The sequence below is a fragment of the Phaenicophaeus curvirostris genome, chromosome 12 (genome assembly GCF_032191515.1).
Source record: "Phaenicophaeus curvirostris isolate KB17595 chromosome 12, BPBGC_Pcur_1.0, whole genome shotgun sequence".
Taxonomy (NCBI): domain Eukaryota; kingdom Metazoa; phylum Chordata; class Aves; order Cuculiformes; family Cuculidae; genus Phaenicophaeus; species Phaenicophaeus curvirostris.
Window position 1 is genome coordinate 535126 of NC_091403.1, and position 24148 is coordinate 559273.

A 24148-nucleotide genomic window follows, 5' to 3' on the forward strand; every position below is an offset into this window, starting at 1 on the left:
ACTGCAAACTGCAGAACACACCATATCCTTGCCCAGAGCTCACCCCACCCCAGCTCCCCTCCAGATCTCTGGCAGCACGGACCCATTTATGTTCCCCAGGGAGCTTCTGCTGAGGATCAGTCCCAGGAGTGGGCACCTGAGAAGATGCCGAGGCCACGGGCACCTGGAGATAGACGTTGCCATTAAAAAGGCATAAAGAAAGATCATCACAATTGTTCTTCCGCAGCTCCAGACTTGAGAGGAGGCTGAAATAACCTTTACACAATCCCATTAGCATTTCCAGGGAAAACAACGGCATTTGGGGCAGCAGAACGATGTGTTTTCTTATCATCCAAAAAGGTCAAAGGTATTTATCTGGTTTAATATTTCATAATTGATATTAAGCAGCACAGAAGGGTAAGGGGGGGCGGGAGGGGCTGCACTGACAGAGCAGAAGCTCCCTCTGCTTTTGCAGTAACGCCCCATCCCACAGCCGATTTCTCGGAGAGCTGGGACATCACCAACCCGGTGAGGTTTGACCAGGGCCGGGTTGTGCACATGGAACACGGGAACCGTGGGTGTCCACACAGAGCAGGGAGCGCAGGGCTGGGGAGCAGCGCTCCGGAGGGGGCTGGGGGCTCTGGCAGGCGGTGAGCTCACCATGAGCCAGCAGAGCCCCAGCAGCCAAGGCACCCAGTCCAACCCCTGTGCCCACCGAACCCTGTCCCCAAGTGCCACGGCCACATGCTTTGTGAACCCTCCAAGGACAGAGATTCTACCCCAGTGTTTCCCACTTTGTAATCCCACCCTCCCCTGGCACAGCTTGAGGCCATTTCCTCTCATCCCACCCCTGGGATGCCCAGCATTACGGTGGGTGCCCTAGGATCTGTGACCATGCAGCATCGCATGGTTCTCATCTCTGCTAGGGAACGGGAGCAAGGAGGTTACTCTGCTGAAGCATTCTGGAAAGTCAGAGCTGAAATCTCTTCCCTTGTCTCTCCCATCTGTTTATTTTTACCACTTAATAACAAGTCTGTCTCGTCAACGATTCCTGACACCACGGCACAAACTGCAGCTCAGTGCAGACGACTTTATCAAAGAGACCTTAGCTCCTCGTTCCGGGGTGACACCACGTCAGTGCTTCTCCTGTGTGCCGAGTCGAGTCGGGTCTGTAATTTCAAAGAGCACCGTCCTTCTCTTCAGGAGCCGATGTGACCAACGCATACGGAATTGTTGATTATTATGCAAAAGGTTACCCAAGCTGTGAAGATAAGAAGCAACTTCAAGCACCTCAAGGAGCTTCATTTGTTCAGTGAGAGGCTTTTCACTGCCTCACGATGTCACAGACCTCATTCCAAGTGATTAGGAGCAAAGAGAAAGAAGGCACTGAAACGATCTCTGACAGAGAAGGGAACTCTGGGACCACTTGAAGAGGCTGCGCTACCAAGAATTTCTTACCATTAATGAAGCCTTCGCCTGCAGGATCCACTGCGACACCAACCCTGCTCTGTCTTTGCTTCCCAAAGAGGCACCTGGCGCTTTGCAGAGGGGCGGCTGGCCCAGACACACACAACCAGCCAGGCTGGATGAGGCTTGGAGCCCCCTGATCAAGGGTGGAGTGTCCCTGCCCATGGCAGGGGCTGGGACTGGACGGGCTTTGAGGTCCCTTCGCACACCAACCATTCCCTGATTCCATGATTCTATGAAAACCATCCTCCTGGTTTCATTACTGAACAATCCACTTGTTGAGGAAGCCTGGAAGAACCAAATCTGAACCATCTTACATTTTCAAGTGAACTCTTTTACCACCTTTCCCTTATTTTCTAGACCTGCCAGAAGTTTTTGGCCTCAGAAGAGCTGATCAAACGTTCTCGTTTGATTTTTGGACAGGGAGATTTCACTGCAAACCCAGTCAGGCTCACTCACTGTTCATATCTGCTCTCTGGGGTGTATGTTCTGGTAGCAGACTCAAAGAAGCCTTAGTTGGAAGGGACGCAGTCCAACCTCCTGTTCGAAGCAGAACGATTGCCAGCGGGAGGAGAGAGGGAGGAACAGCCGTGCGTGTCTCCAAGCGAAAAACGGGATGGAAAAAAGGCCACCTGTGACACCACCTCTGACAGAACCACCATTCCAGCCGATTCCAAGTCCTGAGCCTGGCACCTCCGTCTGCTCACGCCAACAGGGAGGAGACTGCCACCACCTGGTACTTGAGAGGTGACGCTCACCCGATGAGCCCATGCTAGAAAAGAAGCAGCTCTTCTAACAGATCAGCTCAGGAAATCATCCCACTCAGCCCTTGTCTACAAAACCACAGGCTCGTGGAATGGTTCGGGTTGGAAGGGACCTCAAAGCCCACCCAGTTCCACCCTCCCACAACCTGATTTTCCCTCTCCGTTTCCTCCAGACAGTCAGTGAAAGTGTGATCCTAACATCAAACTCCATTTAAAGTTGCACTCCTTTTTAAATATGATTTTTATCTAAAAAACTCATTCACAACAGGGATGTGGTTAAGAGAAGCCCAGTAACCTTGCAGGAGTCTCCCATCTTCCATGATGGGAGATGGAAACAGATTCAAGGGATAATGCGTCCTGACATTTCATCTACACATTTCACCTGATGTTATTTCACGGAATCATGGAATCATTGAGGCTGGAAAAGACCCCTAAGCTCACCCAGCTCCCCCCTGTGCCAACTGAACCCTGTCCCCACGAGCCACAGCCACACGCTTTGTGAACCCCTCCAGGGATGGAAACATCACCCCTGCCCTGGCACAACTTGAGGCCGTTCCCTCTCATCCCATCCCTTGTTCCCTGGGAGCAGAGCCCAGCACCCACCTCGCTCCAACCTCCTTTCCAGGAGCTGCAGAGAGGAACGAGGTCTCCCCTCACCTCCTCTTCTCCAGGCTAAACAGTCCGAGGTCCCTCAGCTGCTCCCACAACCCCTGGGCTACAGCCCCTTCCCAGCTCTGTTCCCTTCTCCCGACACGCTCCAGCCCCTCAATGTCCTTCTTGGAGTGAGGGGCCAAGAAATGAACCAGAATAGGAGTCGAGGTGTGGCCTCCCCAGCGCAGAGTGCAGGGGGCGATCCAAGCCCTGCTCCTGCTGCCATCTCATGGTGATCTTGCAGGTGGCCTTGGCCACCTGGACCACTTCAATACACAGTTCCCTAAAAAAAGCCACCAGCCCTCACACTCTGGAGCCTGCAAGCTGGAATTCAAAGCACAACGAACATTCGGTCAATGTTAGATCACAATGAGAGGGAAACCCTCAGTGAACTGGAGCCACACGAAGCTCTGTGCATCCAAAAACACCAATAGTGTTTTATTCAGAGAACACAAACACAGGCTCGCTCAGAATGAGACAGACATTCCCATGAGATGAAGCCTGCCATGATTGTGGTAGCCAGAAACGTTCTGCTCTGACAGTGGAGGAGGATCCTGAACCAGTGGGAGGACCCCATGGCAGGGGGGAAACTGGATGAGCTATAAGGTCCGTTCCAACCCAAACCATCCCACGGTTCTACAATTCCACCTCCCCCATGCAGGAAATCTGCCTCCCAGAGGCACCTGCACAGGACCTCACACGCTTTAATGCCCTGGTGCTCCACGCCAGAAGGGGCACGTGGAAGTGGAAAACCTGCCCCCATTGTAAACACACACTTGACGGAACATCCGACCTTCCTTCTGGCAAGTGATTGCCTTGCCCCAGCATAAATACATTTTTAGAAATACATAAAGACATAACTTAAACCTGCGTTGGTGCAGGCAGGGCTCACAGGGAGAGCAAACCCCACAGCAACCCCACAGAGAGCTTATATGTTCACAGCTTCACCTGGGTCCCTCGTTCGAGCTCGTGTCCTTCACACAACCCTGATGAAAGTCAGCAGCTGGAGCTGGGTTCCAAGGCCGCAGCATCTCTGGGTTTTTGAACACATTTAATGCTGCAATGGTTGCTGTTGGGCACAGCCCAATGACAGAAACCATCAGCCGGTGTCCTGGGCTCTGAGCAACGTTGGGCTTGGCCTGGAAATGTCACGACTTTTTGGGTGGCCCTGACCTCTGCCAGCGACACAGCAACTTCACACCGATCCCAACTGCCCCTGCAGGACAGGGGGAAACGCTCTCCTCCATCCTTCTTTCCAACCAAGGCAGAAGGTCAAGCTTGGACCTTCCCTTCCCCACCACCCCTGACCTCTCCAAGGAGCCTTCGATCCCCAAGGTCTTTCTTTCACAGGACTTCAGCAGCCAGAAGGCATCTGTTGGGTGTCCGGCCCCACACGCTGTGAGGAGATGATGTGAGAAACCTTTCCAGAAAAGCAGCCTTGGCCTCGGCTGGGAAGCAGCTGCCAGGCCCTGATGTGTTTAGCACTTCAAGAACGGTTGCCACCACATTCCCGAGGCGGGGAACGCTGGCGCATGGGGTCACGGGTATCCCTGCCCGGGGCCAGCCCGGAGCAGTGCGGAGCAAAGCTCGCCCAGGTCACTCTCGTCGTTCTCCTCCGGCTCGCTGCTGGAGTTGGAGGGGTTGCCGCCGGGCAGGCTGTGGCTGGAGCCCGGCCGCAGCGACGCCTGCCCCTGCGGGTCTGGGGCAGGAGTTCTCGGGGCACTCGGTGGGGAGCGACTCCTCTGGCTGAAACACTGTCTGAGCAGAGACTTGGGCAGCGTTGTCCACCGACTTTCCAAAGTCCTCTGCTTCGTTTGCAGGTGAGTGTAATGCAAATCCAGCTGCAGGACCACATCTGTCTGGAAGAGAAAAGCAAAGTGAACCCGAGACTGAGCTCTGTGGAATGGGACTGACGGACTGGCCACCCCACAGGCTCATCTGCATGGAGTCACAAGATATACATCCAGCTCGAGCCAATGGGAATAGGGAGCAACATTATGGGAGGCAGTGGGAGAACCACAGAGATCTCTACCTGGATTTTCTGTAATCCACAGAGCTGGAAGACACAGTCCAGCTCCTCCTGCTTGTACAAAGAGGTGAGCAGAGACTCCACTTGTTCCAGGCGGTTCTCGTTCAGGACAGCTACATTTTCCGTGTCCTGGATCAAGAAAACCAGAGGAAATGCAAGGGAATTTCAGCCTCAAGCTGGGCAAGGAGGCACAACTACCATCAAACATGCTTCTCTGCGCAGAGTGAGGCTTCTGCCCTTGGTGGGAATACTGCATGCCCTGATGGGAACACCATGGAGCACAAGCAACAGGAACATGGAGATTTCACACAGCCATCTCGTGCACATCAGTGGGAAGACCTAGGAGACCCCCCTGAAGGTGCCTACCTGGAAACCTTTGATGTAATGGGACTTCCAGCAGTGTGGAAACAGCTCGTCTCACAACCACCAAACTCTGCGTTGTGCTCTCCACCATCTACAGAACCATCATTTCTTGCTCAATTACTCAACCTTAAGCCAAACAGCTTTGTCTCCGAGATCCTCTTTAGTAATGGCCTTATCTTGGAGCTCCAGAGAGCGCAAGAACAGCCAAAGGTTGCCTTATGAAATAGCATCTTGCTTTGGATTTGAGCCCTCCAGGACTGGTGACAGCCCACCAGCCCCTCCCATGCCAAGATACTTCCCTCTGCCAGGTGGCTCCAGCAGCTACCGTGTCCTGGCTACCTTGACCAACGCAGCCTTGGCTTTGGCCACATTGCTGAGCAGCTCGTGTGGGTTCACCACAGCCACATGGGAAGCCAGTGGCACATAAGGAGGGCCTGAGCCTTGCAAAACTTTCTGGCCGCTGGCAGAAGTTGGAGGAAGTTGTTAGGACACTGGCAGGAGGAGAAGCCCTGGGAGCTCTTGTTGGCCTCTACAGACCTTCCCTGAACTCCTGCCCATGAGCAGCCAAAGCCATTTGTTTCTGGCCAGAAACAGAAGCTAAAATGTTGGATCCCAAATGCTGGCTGGGATTTGCAGTGTCACCCTGGCTTGCAAGGCTGGAGGACAGGAGCCAACACTATTGCTGATCCAGGAGGTCCACTGGATACCATTTATCTCCATACAAAGTAAAGCCAAATCCCACTCTAAGGGATCCACATGGGTGATGATTTTGCAACACCTTCAGGCAAATCACTTCCAGACATTCTCTCTTTACCGGGAATATGTCACAACCAGCGTGCACCTCCCTCCCTTACTGCCACTCAGTCCATGGCTTCCTTCTATGCCAGCAACAACTTTTTATACATTTGAAGGCTCCTTATCCACAGATGCTTGCTTTTCATTCTCGAACTCTTGCTCTTTCCTGCAATTAGTTTGGATCACTGCTAGAAAAATCCTACCATGGTCCTGTCTGCCAGCGCTACAGCACGCCCAGGCTCTCTGCTGAACTCACTTTGAGAAGCTCAACATGCTAAACAGCAGGAAACCTCCCACTTCCTCACCCAAACGGCTCCCTGGGTTCATTCCCCCGGGTTTCCAACATGTATCTCGCACTGAGCTTGGTTTTGTTGGCCTTCAGCCTCCAGCTCCTGCATCTCTAAGCCACGGTGCCTCAGACGGTCCCCAGCTCCCCCCAGTGTCTCTGAAGAGGGTTGGCACGTTGAGGACACAGCTGGCTTGCCCAGATCCTGCAAGGAGCCAGGTATCCCCCTGGCAGAGCGCTGAAGCCCTGGCTGAGGCTGCCCAGGGCAGGGCTGGAGTCCCTGTCCCTGAGGGTTCACAACGCGTGTGGCTGTGGCATTTGGGGACAGGGTTCAGTCTGCATGGGGGATTATTTTGGGCTGGTGGCTGGACTGGGTTAACTGAGAGGGCTTTTCCAACCTCAATGACTCCATGATTCTCTGATCTTACCACCCTGCCTCTACGGAGCCCCTTTCAGGGAACCCGCCCCAAGGTGAGGTGCAAGCAGCTGGGTCCCCCTTTCCCCTCAGTCGCTGAGGTGAGGTGGCTGCACACACACACACACGATTTTCATGCATGTTCAAGGAGCTCACAAGGGCAAACGATGCTCCAGTTTGGCAATGGGTGGGATCGGGCTCCAAACCTCCTGCTGGATGCACCACTCTGTGACCCCAATGAACAAAGGGCCAGCAGCCCTCCAGGAGGAACCAGGGCTGAAAGATCCACCACAGCAAAAGGGACTAGAGCAAAGGAGGAAGAGAGTGAGCAAAGAGGAGCAGCAAGGCGAATCCTGTGAGGAGGCACAGAGACCACCAAGGAAAACCACACTGGGCACGTGGTCTGTTAGGAAAGGTGTGCAAGGAAGCCAGTCGGACTCAACTGGGAACAAGGGCAGGAGGACAGATGGTTGTGTGAGCTAAGAAGGCACCATTGAAACAGCCAGATCTGCTTCTAAACACAGGAAACAGGAAGGTTTTTAATCACAAATGGATTAAACAAAATAATTCAGGTTGCCCAGAGAAGCACCCTCCCTGGAGGGGTTCAAGGCCAGGTTGGATGGGGCTTGGAGCCCCTGATCCAGTGGGAGGTGTCCCTGCCCGTGGCAGGGGTGGAACTGGATGGGCTTTGAGGACCCTTCCAACCCAAACCATTCCAGGATTCTGTCACTAATTCAATCAGGTGCCCCAGAAATCAGCCCTGGGCCCTGGGGTCCTGGGGAAGGGACGTGGTAGGAGCAGGAGAAGGGGCTGAGCGGGAGGACTCACGGAGGGCCAGCAGAGCCGGAGCCGGGCATCAGCGACGTGGGCTGGGGGCGGCTGCAGCTTGGCACACACGGACACCACGTTGGAGAAGAGCTGGGGGAAGCGAAGCTCCACCTGCGCCCCGCAGGGGAAGGTCACCATCTTGCTTCCAGGCTCTGGAACGGAAAGCCCAGCAGGATCAGCTCCTGGAGCGTCCCATGAACCCCTCCACGTGGACTGGTGGCCCTAAGGGGCACGAGGAACCCGGCCCTCTGCTCCCAGCATCCTCACCGTGGCTGTGGCCCCAGCGCTCAGCGGCTGCTCCTGAGGGACAGATTGGGTCCGTCAGCGACCGGGCTTCCTTCAGAGTGTGTTTGATCTCCATCACCTGCTTCCCAGTGACCAAGGGATCTCGGCCAATGTCTGGGGAAGAGAATTTGGAGGTGCAAGGGTCACTGGGGGTTCCTCATTTACTGCTCTGCCTTTCAGATCGTACATGAACATCTCAGTACCGCTGCCAGTCACAGAAAACAGGCAATTGGGTTTTCATACAATCACAGAATCATGGAACAGTCTGAGATGGAAGGGACCACAAAGCCCATCCAGTCCCACCCCTGCCCACCTCCCACTAGATCCAGTTGCACGACCTCCCTGGGCAGCCTCTGTCAGTGCCTGGTGGCCTCCTCTGGCCTTGCTCCCACAGCTCCATGTCCTCCCTGTGCTGAGGACTCCAGAGCTGGACGCAGGCTCCAGGTGGGTCTCTCAGAGTGGAGCAGAGTGACAGAATCCCCTCCCTCCCTGCTGGTCCCACAGCTCTGGGCGCAGCCCAAGACACAGGTGGTTTCTGGTCTGCAGGTGCACATTGCAGCTCATATGGGGCTTCTCCTCCCCCAGCACCCCAAATCCTTCTCCTCAGTGCTGCTCCCAATCATGTCGTTTCCTTGCCTGTACCAAAACTGTGGATCGTCCCGACCCAGCTGCGGGACCTTGGCCTTGTCCTTGTTGAACCTCATGAGTGGCACGCAGCCCCAGCTCTCCAGCCTGCCCAAATCCCTCTGGATGACACCCCGTCCTTCCTGTGACAACTGCCCCACTCAGCTCAGTGTCATCTGCCAGCTTGCTGAGCGTGCACATGATCTCACTGTCTGTATCATGGGTATTTAGGGATGGACTAAATCAGCACTCCCTGCTGATACCTCTTCTCCTCCCAGTTACTGAAGTGAGTGGTTTCTAGCTCGCCCCTTACCTTCTAACACATCCTCCAGCATGTGCGTAACCTTCTTGTCCTGCAGAATGTGCTTCTTCAGATACTTCATGAAGATCCCACAGCTGTACTCTCCATCCTGCAACTCATAGGCTTCAGCATCTTCGCACCTGCAAGAGAAAGAACCTGTCCTCACCTTTCTGGGACAGAACAAAGCTCAGGGTGGGGGGAGTCAGGGCTTGCTGACTCCATCCAGACTCTGTTGGCTGAGTCATCTCCTCACACAATGGCACAAAGCATTTGGTTCTGGCCCAGGAGAGGGTGGGAAAGACATGGGATGGGAAAAATCAGGGGAGGTGGACAGGAGAAGACTTTCTTTGGGGGCCTAAGTGGGTGCCAGCAGTTGAAAAGCCAGCGGAACTGGCACTAGAACAGTAAGCAATGCCCATCATCACCTCAGGAGGCTTCAGGTGACATGCTCATGGCACAGGAATCAGGCTCTGGCATGGAAGGACAGAGCACAGGAGCCGATGCCACCCTCACGCATAACCTGTGTCTGATGGACAGGCTGCCACTAGCGATGTCAGGAGAAAGGCATGAAGCGTCTGACCAGGAAATGCTCAAGATGGAGGGTGAGAGACAGAGGGAACAGGAGCAAAGCCTCCAAAAGCCACCATGTGTGAAGGGACGCAAGGTGATAAGAGCTGTGCCAGCGTTCAGTCTGGCGCGGGGATGGCAAAGCACACTTACGTGGCGTAGCCGTAAACGGTGTTGCCCCAGGGCTCCAGCGGCTGTACCTGGGAGAGGGCACACTGCGGGTTGTACCTGGAGAGGAGACAGAGGATGAGGCACTCAGTGTGTGTGTCTGGAGAGGATGAAGCCCGTGGGCTCCACCAAATCCACCTCCTATGGTTGGCAAGAAGATCCACCTTCAAACACAACCACCCAAGTGACTTGGACAGCAACAGAGGCTACAGCCAGGAGTCCTGCCGAGAACCCCACCCACGGGAAAATCACAGAATCAGACCATTCCCCAATTCTAAGATTCTACATTGGTCCTGGTTTCACCAAAGAAGCCATCCTGGTTGCACCTCACGGTCAAGCCGTGCCCACCCGACTGCAGCCAGACTGAACAGCATGGGTACCGGCTGCCTCCAGTTTACACCAGTGACTTGGAGCCGTTCCCAGTCACACTGGGCCAAGAGCCAGCCACAGCGTTGTTCCCTGTTACTCAATCCCGGCACAGCTCGCTGGGGTGGAGCTGGCAGGAGAAAGGGAGCAGAAGGGGTGGTTGTGTCACCAGCAGCCATGTGGAAAGTGAGAGGCAGTGCTAAACGCAAACACTGAGCACGGAGATGCGTCAGCTCCGCACCTACTCCTAAACAAATGCAGAAACCCAGCATTCCAGAGGAGAAATGAGCCCAAAATAAGCAGAGGTCCCGTTGTCCCCCAGCTGGGGACGTTCCCCAAGGCTATGCAGACATGAGCTGATGCAAACCTTTTGTGAAGGCACCAGCAGGGCTGGAGCTCACACAGTGGGAATGTTGGCTGTGGGCCCCTGCCAAGCTTCAGCAGGGGCTTCAGCTTCCAGGGGCATTTCCAGATGGCAAGAGAACACAAGGAGAAGAAGGCAGCAGTGCTCCTTCCTCCTTCAGCCTCAGAGAAGTCTCATCAGCCAACTCATTTTTGGTCTGCATCCCAGACAGGAGATGGTGTCCTCCTGTCCTAAGTGGCTCATGCTAAAAAACCCTCATAAATCAAGGAATTCCTGGAAGAGGCAATCGCATCCACCACAGATCAGTCCATAAATGTACGAGGGCACATGCAGCCTCTGTGTTCCCAGCTCCTCCTCTGCTGGAGCTGAACATCTGCCACCCCTTGGCAAAGGGGGATGCGTTTCTCATCCCTCTGGCATTTCTGGTGCTGACACGGAGAGAAAATCTGGGCAAGATCCTTCTTAGCATAGACATGGCTCACGTATGGCTGAGCGAGCTGCCAACAGACGACACCAGGCCGACGACCAGAAGGGCACTGGGAAAGGAGACCCCAGGAGCCCTGGGTTAAGAGGTGCGGTGAACCCACCCAGCTATGAAATCCAAACTCTCAGCTGAGCTGGAATGGTGACTTCCCAAGACAAATGGGCTCAGGAGAGAGCTGCTACAGCAACCCCTGGGGACAACAGCCACTACACCAAGTGCTGAGCCGGCTGTGGGAAAGAGAAGGAAAGAAGCGTGAGATCTTGGGATGGAAGAGAGAAAAAGAGCCGCAGAGCCATGCCCAAACATCACAGCAGATGTTGCATCACATCCTTCTCCCAAAGTGCTGATAAGACAGCACGGAAACCATTGGTGATGCCTAGGAGACACCAGCTCGAACGCCATTTCCATAAACATCCGTGTTGCCTGCAGGTGGGCTACCAGCACCCGCCAGAGCCACGAGCTCCCACTCGGCCGTGATCCTGGCACCGCGCTGGGTGCTGCCGTGGGTGCTCAGCAGCGCGGGGAAGCAGTGGTGAGCAGAGGGAGGAAGGGGACGCTCTGTGCCGGGGCAGGCATCAAGGGCCAGTGATGACAGCATCTCAACAGGGTAAGTCCCAGCACAGCCAGGTTCTGAACTCCTCCAAGTGAGCATTCCCACCTCTGCAGCTGAAAGGCCTCACAGACTGAACACCTTTCCATGGGCTGGCAGCTCCTTCAGGGCAGCAGCATCAAAATCCCCATCACCTTCCTGGTTCTCAGTGCAGGAAGCAAAGAAGGAAGAGGGAGATCTTTCTGCACTTGGCCCTCTGTCTTTTCTGACCTCTAAATCTCCCTTAGGAGACATAATGACAGCTTCTACTCCAATAGTCCCTCTACCTTCTGCTGAAAATGGAAAAGTTGGAGTTCTCTGCAGCCCACAAGTGGCAGGATGGAGATGTGCAGGCAAGGGAAGCTGATGGGCTTTTCTGATCCCTGACCTCAGCAGCAGCCTGGGTCCCACTTCATGATACAACCACTTCAGAAACATTTAAGGCCACGCTCTGCACATGTCAGGTGAGGAAGGGGGAAGAACGACAGGAAGGACATTAAAGGGCTGGAGCACATCCAGAGAAGACCAATGAAGCTGGGGAAAAGTCTGAACAGGGTTTTTGTGAGTGGCTGAGGGACCTGGAGAAAAGGAGGTGAGGGGAGACCTCATTGCTCTCTGCAGCTCCTGGAAAGGAGGCTGTGATGAGGTGGGTGCTGGGCTCTGCTCCCGGGGAACAAGGGATGGGAGGAAATGGCCTCAAGTTGTACCAGCGGAGGGTGGCATTGTATGGTGGGGCACATTCTTTCCCTGGCAGTGGTGAAGCCCTGGCTGAGGGTGCCCAGGGCAGGGATGGAGTCCCCGTCCCTGGAGGGGTTCAGAAAGTGTGTGGCTGTGGCACTTGGGGACAGGGTTCAGTCCACACCGGGGGGTTTGGGCTGGATGGGCTGAGAGGCCTTTTCCAATCTCAGTGATTCCATGATTCTAAGAGCACCCTACCATTTCCTGCAGGTGTCCAGCAGGACGAGGTTCAGGGCCGTCCGCTGCTGCTGCATCTTCTGGAGGATCCTCTGCACGCTGATGCAGTTCTCAGGGACGTAGGGTTGTGGAGCATCAACTGGGACCATGTAGTTCCTTCCCGAATGTTCGTACCCATGACCAGCATAGTAGAATAGAGCTGGGAAGAGGGAGAAGGAGAGGATGAGTCACCTGCAGGTCCATAACCAGCCACCCAGGGCCACATCCCACCTCCTGTCCTGAAGGGATACTGGTGCAGGGCAGACCTAGAGCGGTAGCACCTATGAAACTGGAGCTACACTGACCTCACAATTCCAAAGTTTTCCCTTCTGCAGAGGTGGAAGCAGCCTAGAGAGGCTTGTGGTTCCCAGGACCATTTACTGGGAGACCCCAAAGTCACTGGGTTTACACATCTCCATAACCATCTGTGCTACCACACGCAAGCTTGGCATCTGCCAAGCCGAACACCACCTCTGTTACAAGACTGGGTTAATCTCTTTGCAAGAATACAGCCACAGACAAAGTATTTGAACACGATGAAAAATACATTAACAGCCTCTTGAATGAAAAGCTCCTCAGCTTCCTAGTTTTGGAGGAGAGCCTAGGAATGGATTAGGTGATGGGAAAGAGTCTCCAGCTTTCAAAGGAGCCACCTATAAGATGGTAAGAAATGAAATGGAGACAGAGAGAGACGAGTTCTCCAGATGTCCAGAACACAGACCACATCCTTCAACAACCTCCTGCAAGGCAGGAGAGGGGTCAGACTCATCCAGGTGTTGGTGGGAAGTCCAATACACAACAAGAGTTTTGGTTTCCAGATTTAAGCACATAAAACTTCATGATTTCTGCCTTCAGAAGAGATGGCACCACAGGGATACACAGCCTGAGGAGCTCAGCACAGACCAAGCTTCTCTCCAGCCCCTGTGTTCAGCCAAGGGCTTTCCTTCTGCACAGCAATTCCCAGCTGGGCTTGAGCTTCCCGAAAGGCTGGCTACCCCTTCCCAGCACCAGCCTTGGGTGCTGGGGGATGCTGGTGAAAGCCGGCTCGGGGAACTGAAATGGGCTAAAAAAAAAGCTCTGTGAGGTGACACAAAGAGTTGCACTACCGCAGCAGCAGGACAGTGGAGAATGAGAGGTCAGAAACAGGAACATGGGGCTGAGAGGCAAGAAACTATTCCTTCAGCTTTGCTGCCCAGGACCACGCTCCATTGAGAACCCTCTCCTCTGCCCTCCCTGCTCTGTGGTTTGTGGATGCTTGCTTTGACCTCTGATGCAGCACGGGATGCAGCGGATGGGGCAGAAGGACTCATCGTACGGAGGACAGAAAGCATGAGATCAGGGTAAAAGAGGCCTCAAGTCCCCTTGGTTTCTATTCTCCACGGACAATGGAAAGTTACTCAAACGGCTGTTTTCACAGGTGCCCACAAGGTTTGAGTTCCTCTTCTCGTGCATCGACAGCCAGAGAGAGCGAGCTCAGATTTGCAGAAGCTTTAAACTTTCATAACTTGCAAATCAATGCCACAAATCCCTCTCCTGAAATGAAAAAAGAGCATAAAATAGGAAAAAAATAGACACAGGCGCTTCAGGTTTGGCCCCTGCAGTCATCGAGCACTGATGGTATTTGTCCCTCCTGCACATGAGAGGGGGATGGGGATATCTGTTACCCAGAACCAACACTTGGAAAGAGCTGAAGTTTTACAGAAAAGCCCCCAAAGAACCATGGCATCTTCTCCCTTTTGAGGGCCCGTGCACCCTGGAGGCACCACCAAGTGCTCCCGTGTGACTGAAACCACAAAGACCCATGTTCACATCCACAAAGATGTTAAGTTTTCCACCAGCTGAGCAACTTGGAAACCCCTCCTGGGCTTCACTGCTCCTCCGGAACAGGAAAGTCAAGAGTCTGCCTGGAGAAGGGTTTTTATTCTGAGCTGACATCTCAATGCTCTTCCCACCCCTCGTGAGTCAAAGCTGCTGAGCCAGGATGAGCTTCTGAGTACCAAATTAAAAATGAGAAGCTCCAGGCGCTACTCATAACACAGGAAATGTCAGCACACAGCTTCATTGAAGCGCGACAGCATGTTCTTAGCGATTCACTCACAGCTCTGCTCTCGATGCATTTCTGACCCGACTGTTTTGACCTGGGACTTTTTAGGATGCTCAAAATAACAGCCAGGGGGATTCCTCATTTGTTTGGGGGTTGCATAATTACAGCTTGCTGGGGAGGTCTGAGGATTTCAAAACCCCTCTGCAGCTTTTCTAAGAGGGTGTCTGGAGGAAAGGCAGCTGGATGATTCACCATCTCCGTCCAATGAAACCTTTGGATCACCTTGAACGTGGAGCCACGCAGGATCCCTGCATCTGAAAACAAAGCCCGTTTCCACTCTGGGCTTGGGAAATCTCAAAGACGGTTCAAACACAGAATGATGGATTGATTTGAGTTGGAAGGGACCTTGAAGACCATCCAGTCCCACACTCTGCCATGGGCAAGGACACCTCCCACTGGATCAGGGGTTCCAAGCCTCATCCAACCTGGCCTGGAACACCTCCAGGGATGGGGCAGCCACCACTACTCTGGGCAAGATTTGCACTTCACCCCGTTCTTTTAACTTTAGGTAAGGAAAACAGCTGGAGAAGTGCTGGAGGATGCATCACAGCAAGAGAAATCCTGGGAGGATCAGCAAGGAGAGCAACTCAATATCCCACTGTACATCTGGATGCCACCGGGAAGCCTCAACTCAACCACACTGCTGGAACCAGCCTGTGCTGGGCTTCACTGCCTCCAAATAGAATCATAAAATCGTTTGGATGGAGAAGACCTTTGAGATCATCAAGTCCAACTGTACCTGTCCACTACTGAACCATCCCCGAGCACCTTGTCCACCTGGCTTTTAAATCCCTCCAGGGATGGAGACTCCAGATATTGGGTATCTCCTGATACCCAACTGAGAACGCCCAGAACTGAGCCCAGGAGTCAAGGTGCAGCTTCCCCAGCACCAAGTTCAGGGGACGATCCTGTCCCTGCTCCTGCTTGCACCCAGAGTGGGCTGGTGGCCCGAGGCTTATCCAGCTCAGGAACTCAGCTGTTAACACTTTCCCTACAGTGCAAAAAGTCAGTCTGGCCAGGAAGGATCGGTGGCCGTGAAGCAGAAAAGTACCAGAGGTTTCAATAAGGCACAGTAGTGCAAAAGGTTTGCCAGTTCCAACTCTTTGTCTCCACAATGCTCCTGAAAACAAGGGAAGCACTGTGGACTAAGTGCCTTCTTGGAGATACGGATGGAGGGCAGGACCTGCCGCACTGTGGGAAAAGCCTGCAGCACAAGGGGATTTCAGAGCAACCACAAAAGGAAGCAGTGAGTGAAGTCCTAGGGATGACGAGCTCAGCAGGAGAGGCGCCAGCCATGTGCTGCTCCTCCCCGCCAGCTCAGCCTCCTTGAGTGAGTCAGGGCTTCCTGGAAGGACGTGGCTTTGCAGCGTTTCGTTTGTGTCCCTGCCCATTGCACAACCTCCCCACCTCACACTAGGCTGGAACTGGCTCACGCCGACTCTTGCCGTCAGAGTGCCCTGCTGTGTCCCCCAGCAGGGAGAAAGAACCTCACGACGAGGTTTGGAAGCAAAAAAACCCATCTGCAAGGTGTTTCCAGGGTACCCGTCACACTGGGAGAAGTTCAGAAACCTCAGAGAAACTCCTTTTACCACTAGCCTGAAAACCTGCTTCAAGAGCCACAAGATCTGCTGTTTGGGTTTGCATTTGAGGAACGCTTCCTGCTGAGAAGAGCACGCAATGAGCTTGAAGCCGCCCTCAATGGCATCTGCAGTGGGGAATGCACTTCTGCAAAAAGGCTGCCAGAGCCCAAAATTAGACCAGCAGGAAAGAGAAAGCAGGAAATCGTGGCTGGCTGTGGCAGTCACAGCTCCAAAGAAGCTCCTGTCCCTATAAAGGGACACAGTGGGGGGCAATCAACAGGCAACCTCCTCAATTATTCATCTAAGGTGAAGTCAGAAGCCCTGCTCCCATTCACCACCAGAAGCGCTGGCTCCCCAGAGCCTCTGCAGGGAGTTGGAGGTGAGCCACGTAGTGGAGAAACACCTCTTCTGCCTGCCTGTAACCTTGCCAAAACTGAACAGTTGGCCTGGAGGCTTCTGCTGGGCCTGGCACCACTGCAGACTCTGCCACCCTTGTGCTCCTCAAAGGAAAGTTCCGATTCTTCTCTTGCTAATTCAACAGCTCTTCAGAAAATTACTCCTCCTCCCTGGCACCAATCACCCCCACATCGGCTGCTGCCTGCTCAGCACTGGCAGGTTGAGCCATGGAATGGTTTGGGTGGGAAGGGACCTCACAGCCCATCCAGTCCCACCCCTGCCATGGGCAGGGACACCTCCCACTGGATCATGGGCTCCCAGCCCCATCCAACCTGGCCTTGAACCCCTCTAGGGGTGGGGCAGCCACGGCTTCTCTGGGCAACGTGGGCCAGGGCCTTCCTACTCTCACAGCAAAACATTTCTGCCTAAGATCTCATCTCAATCTTCCCTCTTGCAGATAAAAACTATTGCCCTTGTCCTATCCCTGCCCTCCCCGATCAAGAACTCCTCCACAGCTTTCCTGGAGGCTGCCAGGAACCGGTCTGGCTCACCCTTACCATAGACTCCCTTTCCCAGGAGCTGCAGGAACCGACTGACCGCTGCCACCATCTCAGCCTTATTCAGATCCAGGAGGGAGACAACCTGGAAGCCCAGCTGCTCCAGAAGACGACTCAGCTCAAAGACATCCATGACAGGAGCCATCAGGTTGGGATGATGCTGGTAGCGGTTGTTGCCCACCAAAAGCGCGATCTTGCCTGTAGCTACCAGAAACACCGAGTGACAAAGCTGTGAGTGCTCAGCAGGAGTCTCACCTCCTTCTGTTGGAGTGAGGACACGAGACATCTTCTCTTGCATCTAGGCAGGAAGGATAGAGCCTACGCTGACGGGAGCCTGCTCCAGGATTGAACTTGGCTTTCTGAACACAAACCATCCTTAAGAAAGGAAGACTTGAAAAGTCTGAGGTCCTTTCCCCCATGGCGCTGAAGGACAGAAACCCCAGGCTCCTGCTTTCATTTTATCCCTGCCCCTTCCACTGCAGGAAAACCAGATTTATGGCACTTGGCAGCGGTGGGAGCAAGGAGAATCATTTAGGCTAGAAAAGACCTTTAAGGTCCTCAAGTCCAGCTGTAAACCAAACCCTGCCAAGTTCACTGCTCAACCTGCCCTCCCAGCCACATTAGAACTATGCTTTTAATTGAGAGATTAATTTCTCAGGAAGAAAGCCAAGAGTACTCACCAAAAAACTTTTCAGGGTCACATGTACCTGGAAAAGAAAGAGAGAAATGCTCAGCCCATACCCAGTGCCCACTGCACGACAGAAACCGCTCCCATGGCCCCTGGCACCACAAAGCTGCATTGAACACCACTGAGCAACGGCAGAAGCAATGCTTCTCAGCAAGATCTGATCGCTAACCTTAAATCAGCACTGTGGTGATTTGGGGAGGAGTTAGGAATCCTGCCTGATGTAGGAAATCCCAGGCAGCTGGGAGGCAAAGCTGGGAAAAGGGGCAGGGGAAGGAGGGCAGGCATGGAGGAGCTCAGACCCATCAGCAGGGCCACGTTGCTTGTACCAGCCCTGAGCTGCTGCGCGCCCTGACTGACCCCTCCCTCGCTGCAGCCAACGCAAAGGAAACAACAACTCCAGGTCATGGAATCGTTGAGGTGGTAAAAACCTCAGCCCATCCAGACAAGGCATCCACCCTGTGCCGACTGAACCCTGTCCCCAAGTGCCACGGCCACACACTTTGTGAACCCTGCAGGGACAGGGACTCCAGCCCTGCCCTGGGCAGCCTCGGCCAGGGCTTCACCGCTTCTTCCATAAAGCCATTTTTCCCACTGTCCAATCTAAACCTTGCCCGGTACCACTGACGCCATTTCCTCTTGTCCCATCCCTTGTTCCTGGGGAGCAGAGCCCAGCACCCACCTTGTTCCACCCCCATAGTGAAGAAATTCTTCCTTATGTCCAGTCTAAATCTGCCCCTCTCCAGTTTATAGCCATCGCCCCATATCCTATCACTACAAGCCTTTGTAAAAAATCCCTTTCCAACTTTCTTGTAGCCCCTTCAGGCATAGATCATCGCGTTCAGGACACCCAGGGTGGGAAACCACGCTCTGCAGGCCAGGGACTGCCAGGAATCTCCAGCCTCCCTGCAGCGTCCACGCTGCCTCTCTGCTCCCACACTCAGACTCCTATGGAAGCAGGATTTAAAACTGGGGGTCTGTTTCTCGTTCATAAAAGCCTGCAGGATCCATCCAAGCTGGGGAAAGGTGCAAGCGTCAGAGCCAGGCGGCCTCCTCCTGATGCTCCAGCGCAGCGAGGCACCTGCGGGCTGGCTCTGCTCACCGAGGTGGACATCCACGGCGCTGGTCCAGTGCTCACCGAGGCTGTTGGAGGCGCAGCAGAGGTACGTGCCAGAGTCACTGACCGTCGCGTGGCTGATCTAAGACCAAAAGTTCAATCCCGTTATTCACAGTGCAAGATCACAGTCCCCTGCTGGCATTTGCCAAATGCACCTGCATTCCTGTAATAAAAAGGCTTTTCCTTACTGTTTGCCTGACCTCATTTCTTGCCTGGGAAAGGCAAGTGGCATCCCATGACTTTTAGAATCATAGAATCACTTGGTTTCATTCGGTGCTGATCACGCCCGTTGCTCATTTCCAACTCTTACACATCTCTCTTGACCTGGGACACGAATTGAAGCAGCACTGCCTGGCTCTGGGTTGTCCAGGCCAGGCTCCTGCTCAGAGAGGAGCCAAAGCCACCACTGTGTCGAGCTGGCCATGGTTATGTGCAGTCAAGTGCTGAACTCTGAGGACAGAGCTCTTGCTGCCTCTCCAGCTCTGGCTAACACAGGTGAGAGATCCAATCTCCTCTCAGTAGAGGCACCACCCTCCTCCAAATGAAGAACCCCTTGATGGGGCTCCAAGCTCCATCCAACTGGCCTAGAACACCTCCAGGGATGGGGCAGCCACCACCCTCACAGCAAAACATTTCTCCCAAAGATCTTATCTCAATCTCCCCTCTTGCAGCAAATTGCCAGGCTGACACAAGCTGTGTTTAAGGACTCCACCGCTCACATCCAACACAATTTCCAGCACCCTTTCCAAGGTTTTTGAGGCTCTCCCATCCCACCACCAAGCAACGAGCTTCTCCCATCACCCACCTCAGCGGCCAAAGGTTCTGAACCATCCCCAAGGCAACGTTACCCAGAGTTTTTTCTTCTTCTGGTTTTCCAGCAGGTTCCCATTCCGGTACCACTGGTAGCTGGGAGCTGGGACTCCCATGGCAGCGCACTGCAGCTGGAGCGGCTTCCCCACCTCCAGCCTCTGCTCCGTGGGGTTGAGGACGATGACCGGTTCTCCTTGCCAGAGTTGAGGGGGCAATCCTGCGAAGCAGAGACGCAGAATTAGTCCTCTCACCACACAGCCAAACAACAATGGTCGTATTTCCCCCTGTATTGCCAGGAATGTGAGCTGTCTCCACCCATACCAAGAGCTGCTCTCCCACAGGATGGCTGTGGTTCCAGCATGACCTTTCTGCTCTCGGAGGAAGGACCCTTCAGAGCAACACTCGAGATAGCAAATCATAGAATCATGGAATGGTTTGGGTCTGAAGGGACCTCACAGCCCATCCAGTCCTAATCCCCTGCCACGGCCAAGGACATCTCCCACTGGATCACGGGCTCCAAGCCCCATCCAACCCAGCTTTGAACCCCAGGGATGAGGCAGCCACCCCTGCTCTGGGCAACCTGGGCCAGGGCCTCCCCACCCTCACAGCTAAATATTTCTCCTGAAGATCTCATCTCAATCTCCCCTCTTGCACCTCAAAACCATTCCCCCTCATCCTATCCCTGCCTTCCCTGATCAAGAGCCTCTCCCCAGCTTCCTGGAGCCCCTTTCAGCACTGGAAGCTGCCCTATGGTCTCCCTTCTCTTCTCCAGGCTGCACAGCCCCATCTCTCCCAGCCTGTCCTCGTACAGAAGGTTCTCCAGCCCTCACAACATCTCCGTGGCCTCCTCTGGCCTTGCTCCCACAGCTCCGTGTCCTTCCTTTGCCAAGGACTCCAGAACCAAAGCCCTGCCCCCAGCCTCTCAACCCTGATGCTTGCTCTTTCCCGCCAAGGGCGCAGTCACCATGCTGAGGTCAACCACACCCAGAGTTATTTTTCCTGAGCTTTGAAAGAACCAAATTGCCTCTTCCAGTCCCTCTGCCCAAGGCAAAGAAGAAAACACAGCATAACTCTGGGAAACTAGATCAGCAAGAGGAGCAGGCACATGTGGCCTGGGGTTTGGGGACCATGACAGGGACCTGGACCATCCTGAAGACAGACACATTAGTCTGGCTTGGAGGCTGACAATCTCACAGCAATCTTTCTGGTTTAGCATTTTTGAGCTGGCAGGGGATATAAAACATCAAAGCATAAACCAGAAAAAAGCCCAGACACACACTCGTACCTCTGGCCACGTACTGGTGGACCTCCACCTTCACCCAGTCAGAGAAGACGGCAGTTTTGTTGCGGTCGTTGATCCTACAGGTGTAGAGCTGGGTCTGTTGCGCGGTGATGAGCAAGTCTGGCTCAGTGGCCCCAGGGATCAGCTGGCAAACGGACTAAAGGGAAACAGAGGTGGTGGGGAGCACATCCCCGATGTCACTGGCAGCAGAAGGCACCAGCAGGCCCCTCTGGAGAGCAGAAGTGGAAATCACAGAATAGGTTGAGTTGGAAGGGACATTACAGATCACCTAATCCCAACCCCCTGCCATGGGCAGGGACACCTCCCACTACACATCCAACCTGGCCTTGAACCCCTCCAGGGATGGGGCAGCCACCCCTGCTCTGGGCAACCTGGGACAGGGCCTCCCCACCCTCATCATCAAGAATTTCTTCCTAATATCCAATCTAAATCCTCCTCCTTCCAATTTAAAGCCATTCCTCTTCATCCTGTCATTCCAGGCCCTTGTAAAAATCCCCTCCCTGGCTTTCCTGGAACTCGTTTCCATACTGGAAGCTGCTCTAAGGTCTCCCTTCTCTTTTCCAGGCTGAACAGCCCCATCTCTCCCAGCCTGTTCTCATACAGGAGGTGCTCCAGCCCTCACATCATCCCCGTGGCCTCCTCTGGCCTCGCTCCCACAGCTCCAGGTCCTCCCTGTGCTGAGGGCTCCAGAGCTGGACGCAGGCTCCAGGTGGGTCTCTCAGAGCAGAGCAGAGGGGCAGAATCCCCTCCCTCCCTGCTGGTCCCACAGCTCTGGGTGCAGCCCAGGACACAGGTGGTTTCTGGGCTGCAGGTGCACATTGCTGGCTCTTCTGTTTCCTCCCCTCCTTCAGGCACAGGGATGCAGGAGAAGGATGTTTTCCATTGAAGTACCTTCCCAGCATAGAACCATTCAGTTGGAAAAGGCCTTTGAGGTCACCAAGCCTAACTGCCCCTGTCCACTATTGAACTACCCCTGACCACCTCATCTACCCCTCTTATAAACCCCACCAGGGACAGAGACCCCACCGCCCGGTCACCGGCAGCTCTGCCAGTCCCGTCGCTGCAGATGCCTCGTCCCCTTCTCCCACCGTTACCTGGTGCTGGCAGAACCACTGGTACCGCAGCGCCGTGTGGCCCTCGGCGCGGCACCGCAGCGTCACCGCGTACCCCACGGGCACCGAGACCGACACCGGCTGCTCCGTGATGGCGATGCCTGTGGAGGAACAGGGTGGGCAGGTGGGAACAGCTTGGGAGGGGCTCGCTCCCACCCAGCAACCAGGCCCGCTGGGATGGAAGGGGGGTCCCAGCACCCATGCCAGGGGGCCAAGCACCCATCGTGAAACACAAGGGGGTCCCAGCACCCACCTCAGAGGTCTCAGCACCCATTGTGGAATACAAGGGGGTCCCAGCACCCACCCCAGGGGGCCAAGCACACATTGTGGAATACAAGGGGTTCCCAGCACCCACCCCATGCGTATCAGCACCCATCGTGGAATACAAGGGGACCGCAGCACCCACCCCAGGGGTCTCAGCATCCGTCCTGGGCTGTGCCGTGATGGGGGGGGGGATCCCAGCACCCGTTTTGGGCCATAAAGTGGGGTCTGAGCACCCATCCCGGGCTGTAAAGGGGGAGGTCCCAGCACCCGTCCCAGGCTGTGGGCAGGGGTGGGTCCCGGCACCCTCCCGGGCTGTAGGGGGCTCCCGGCCGCGGGTCGCAGCGCCCTCACCTCCCTGCATGGCTGCTCCGGCTGCTCCGGCTGCTCCGGCTGCTCCCGCGGCCCCGGGCGGCGGCTCCTGCGGGGGGAAGCGGGGCTGGGGGCGGCCGGGACGGAGCCCCCGCACCCCGGCCCGCGGGCGGCCCCGCGCTCCACAGCGAGCACCGCCCCCTCACCGCCCCTCACCGCCCCGGGGCCGCCCCTCACCGCCCCTCACCGCCCCTCAGCCCCGGGGCCGCCCCTCACCGCCCCTGGGTGTCCCCCCCTCCTCTCCACGAGGCCCCCCGCCTGTCCTCTCCCCCTCCCCAGGGGTGACACCGCTCCCAGCCCGTCCCGTGGCCTCTCCCCCCACCCACGGTGTCCTCGCTCCCTCCCCGCGGGGCCCTTTCCCCCTCTCCACAGCGTCCCCCTCCCCAGGGATGTCCTCACCCGCTCCCCGCCGTGTCCCCACCGCCGCTCCACACTGTCCCCCTCTCCACAGGCGTTACTGCCCACGTCTCCCTGGTGTCCTCATCTCATCCCCATTATATCTTCATCTCATCCCCATTATATCTTCATCTCATCCCCATGGTGCCCTCATGTCATCCCCGTGATATCCTCATCCCATCCCCATGGTGCCCTCATCTCGTACCCATGATATCTTCATCTCGTCCCCATGGTGTCCTCATCTCATCCCCACGATATCCTCATCTTGTCCCCATGATATCCTCATCCCATCCCCATGATATCCTCATCTCGTCCCCATGGCATCCTCATCTCATCCCTCTCCCGTTTCCCCCGTCCCCAGGCCCCTCGTCCCCCGTCCCCACGCCCCGTGTCCCCACCACGCTCACCTCTGCCGGGGCCCGCGGCCCCAAGGCTCATGGTGGGGCCAGGGCTCTGGCTGTGGGGCAGGAACCCCCCCGGCTGCTTCCTCCGAGAAATCCCCGGGCATCACGAGGGCCGAGGGGGAAGTGGCGCCAGGCCAGCCCGCACGGAGGTTGCACAAACCCCTCGGGCCCCGCGCAGAACCGGGAACGACACGGGGTGAACGTCAGCGCTCCGTCCTGCGACTTTCGTTTACGAGATCAGAGGTGCTGAACCAGAAGTCGCTGCCTTCCAGGAGATGGGAGCACCACGCGGAAAGGAGCTGGAGCTCTGGGGAACGGAGAGGACGAGGGTGGACAGGGAGCAACTGGGTTTCATTCCAGAGGAACATCGAAGTATGACACAAAGCCAATAGGGATGAAGCTCAGGACTCAGGAGCCCTGGGAATGGGTTTCCAAGCCCACGGCAGACCAATTCCCAGCAGTCTGGCTTCTCCCCAGGCTGACGGTCCTGGGCAGCAGGTTCCTGCAGTGCCAGGAGCGATGGGGACCAGGAATTCAGCATGAGGGGACCACGGAGCCCCTGGCGAAGCAGGCTGCTCCCCTGCTGACGCTGCTCTCCCCTGGGGCTGCAGCAGTGGGTTTCACACTAGTGATGATGGAAATTGACCAAAGCAAAGCCAGACCACCAGGGATGTGTCTCCCCTCTTGCAGCTCGAAACTGTTCCCCTCACCCTGTCCCTATCCTCCCTGATCCAGAGCCCCTCCCCAGCTTTCCTGGAGCCCCTTTCAGCAC

The 24148-nt window shown here is 55.4% G+C and overlaps 1 protein-coding gene across 2 annotated transcripts; it reads right to left on the bottom strand.

Moving 5' to 3' along the window:
* Positions 1–3272: 3272 nt before the first annotated feature.
* Positions 3273–23464, bottom strand: LOC138725881 (mucosa-associated lymphoid tissue lymphoma translocation protein 1-like). Of its 2 annotated transcripts, XM_069867193.1 has the most exons (16): positions 23380–23464; positions 22559–22625; positions 21926–22044; positions 20814–20967; positions 19567–19745; positions 18704–18800; positions 17597–17623; positions 16917–17120; positions 12262–12439; positions 9508–9582; positions 8800–8927; positions 7845–7976; positions 7578–7729; positions 6906–7052; positions 4894–5019; positions 3273–4720 (listed from the first exon to the last, which is right to left on the bottom strand). In XM_069867193.1, the coding sequence occupies exons 2-16, from the start codon at positions 22566–22568 to the stop codon at positions 4400–4402; spliced, it is 2049 nt and encodes a 682-aa protein (XP_069723294.1). In that variant the 5' UTR covers positions 22569–22625; positions 23380–23464; the 3' UTR covers positions 3273–4399. The 2 variants fall into 2 exon arrangements, with proteins under 2 accessions (XP_069723294.1, XP_069723295.1); XM_069867194.1 differs by lacking the exon at positions 6906–7052 and having other exon boundaries at positions 23380–23460.
* Between the last annotated feature and the right edge of the window lie 684 nt (positions 23465–24148).

Coding starts and splice junctions, on each gene's coding strand:
- LOC138725881 (XM_069867193.1), bottom strand. Junction 17,121..17,596: donor TGACCCTGAAAAGTTTTTTG/GTGAGTACTCTT, acceptor TGTTTCTGGTAG/CTACAGGCAAGATCGCGCTT. Junction 9,583..12,261: donor CTGGACACCTGCAGGAAATG/GTAGGGTGCTCT, acceptor TCTCCTCTCCAG/GTACAACCCGCAGTGTGCCC.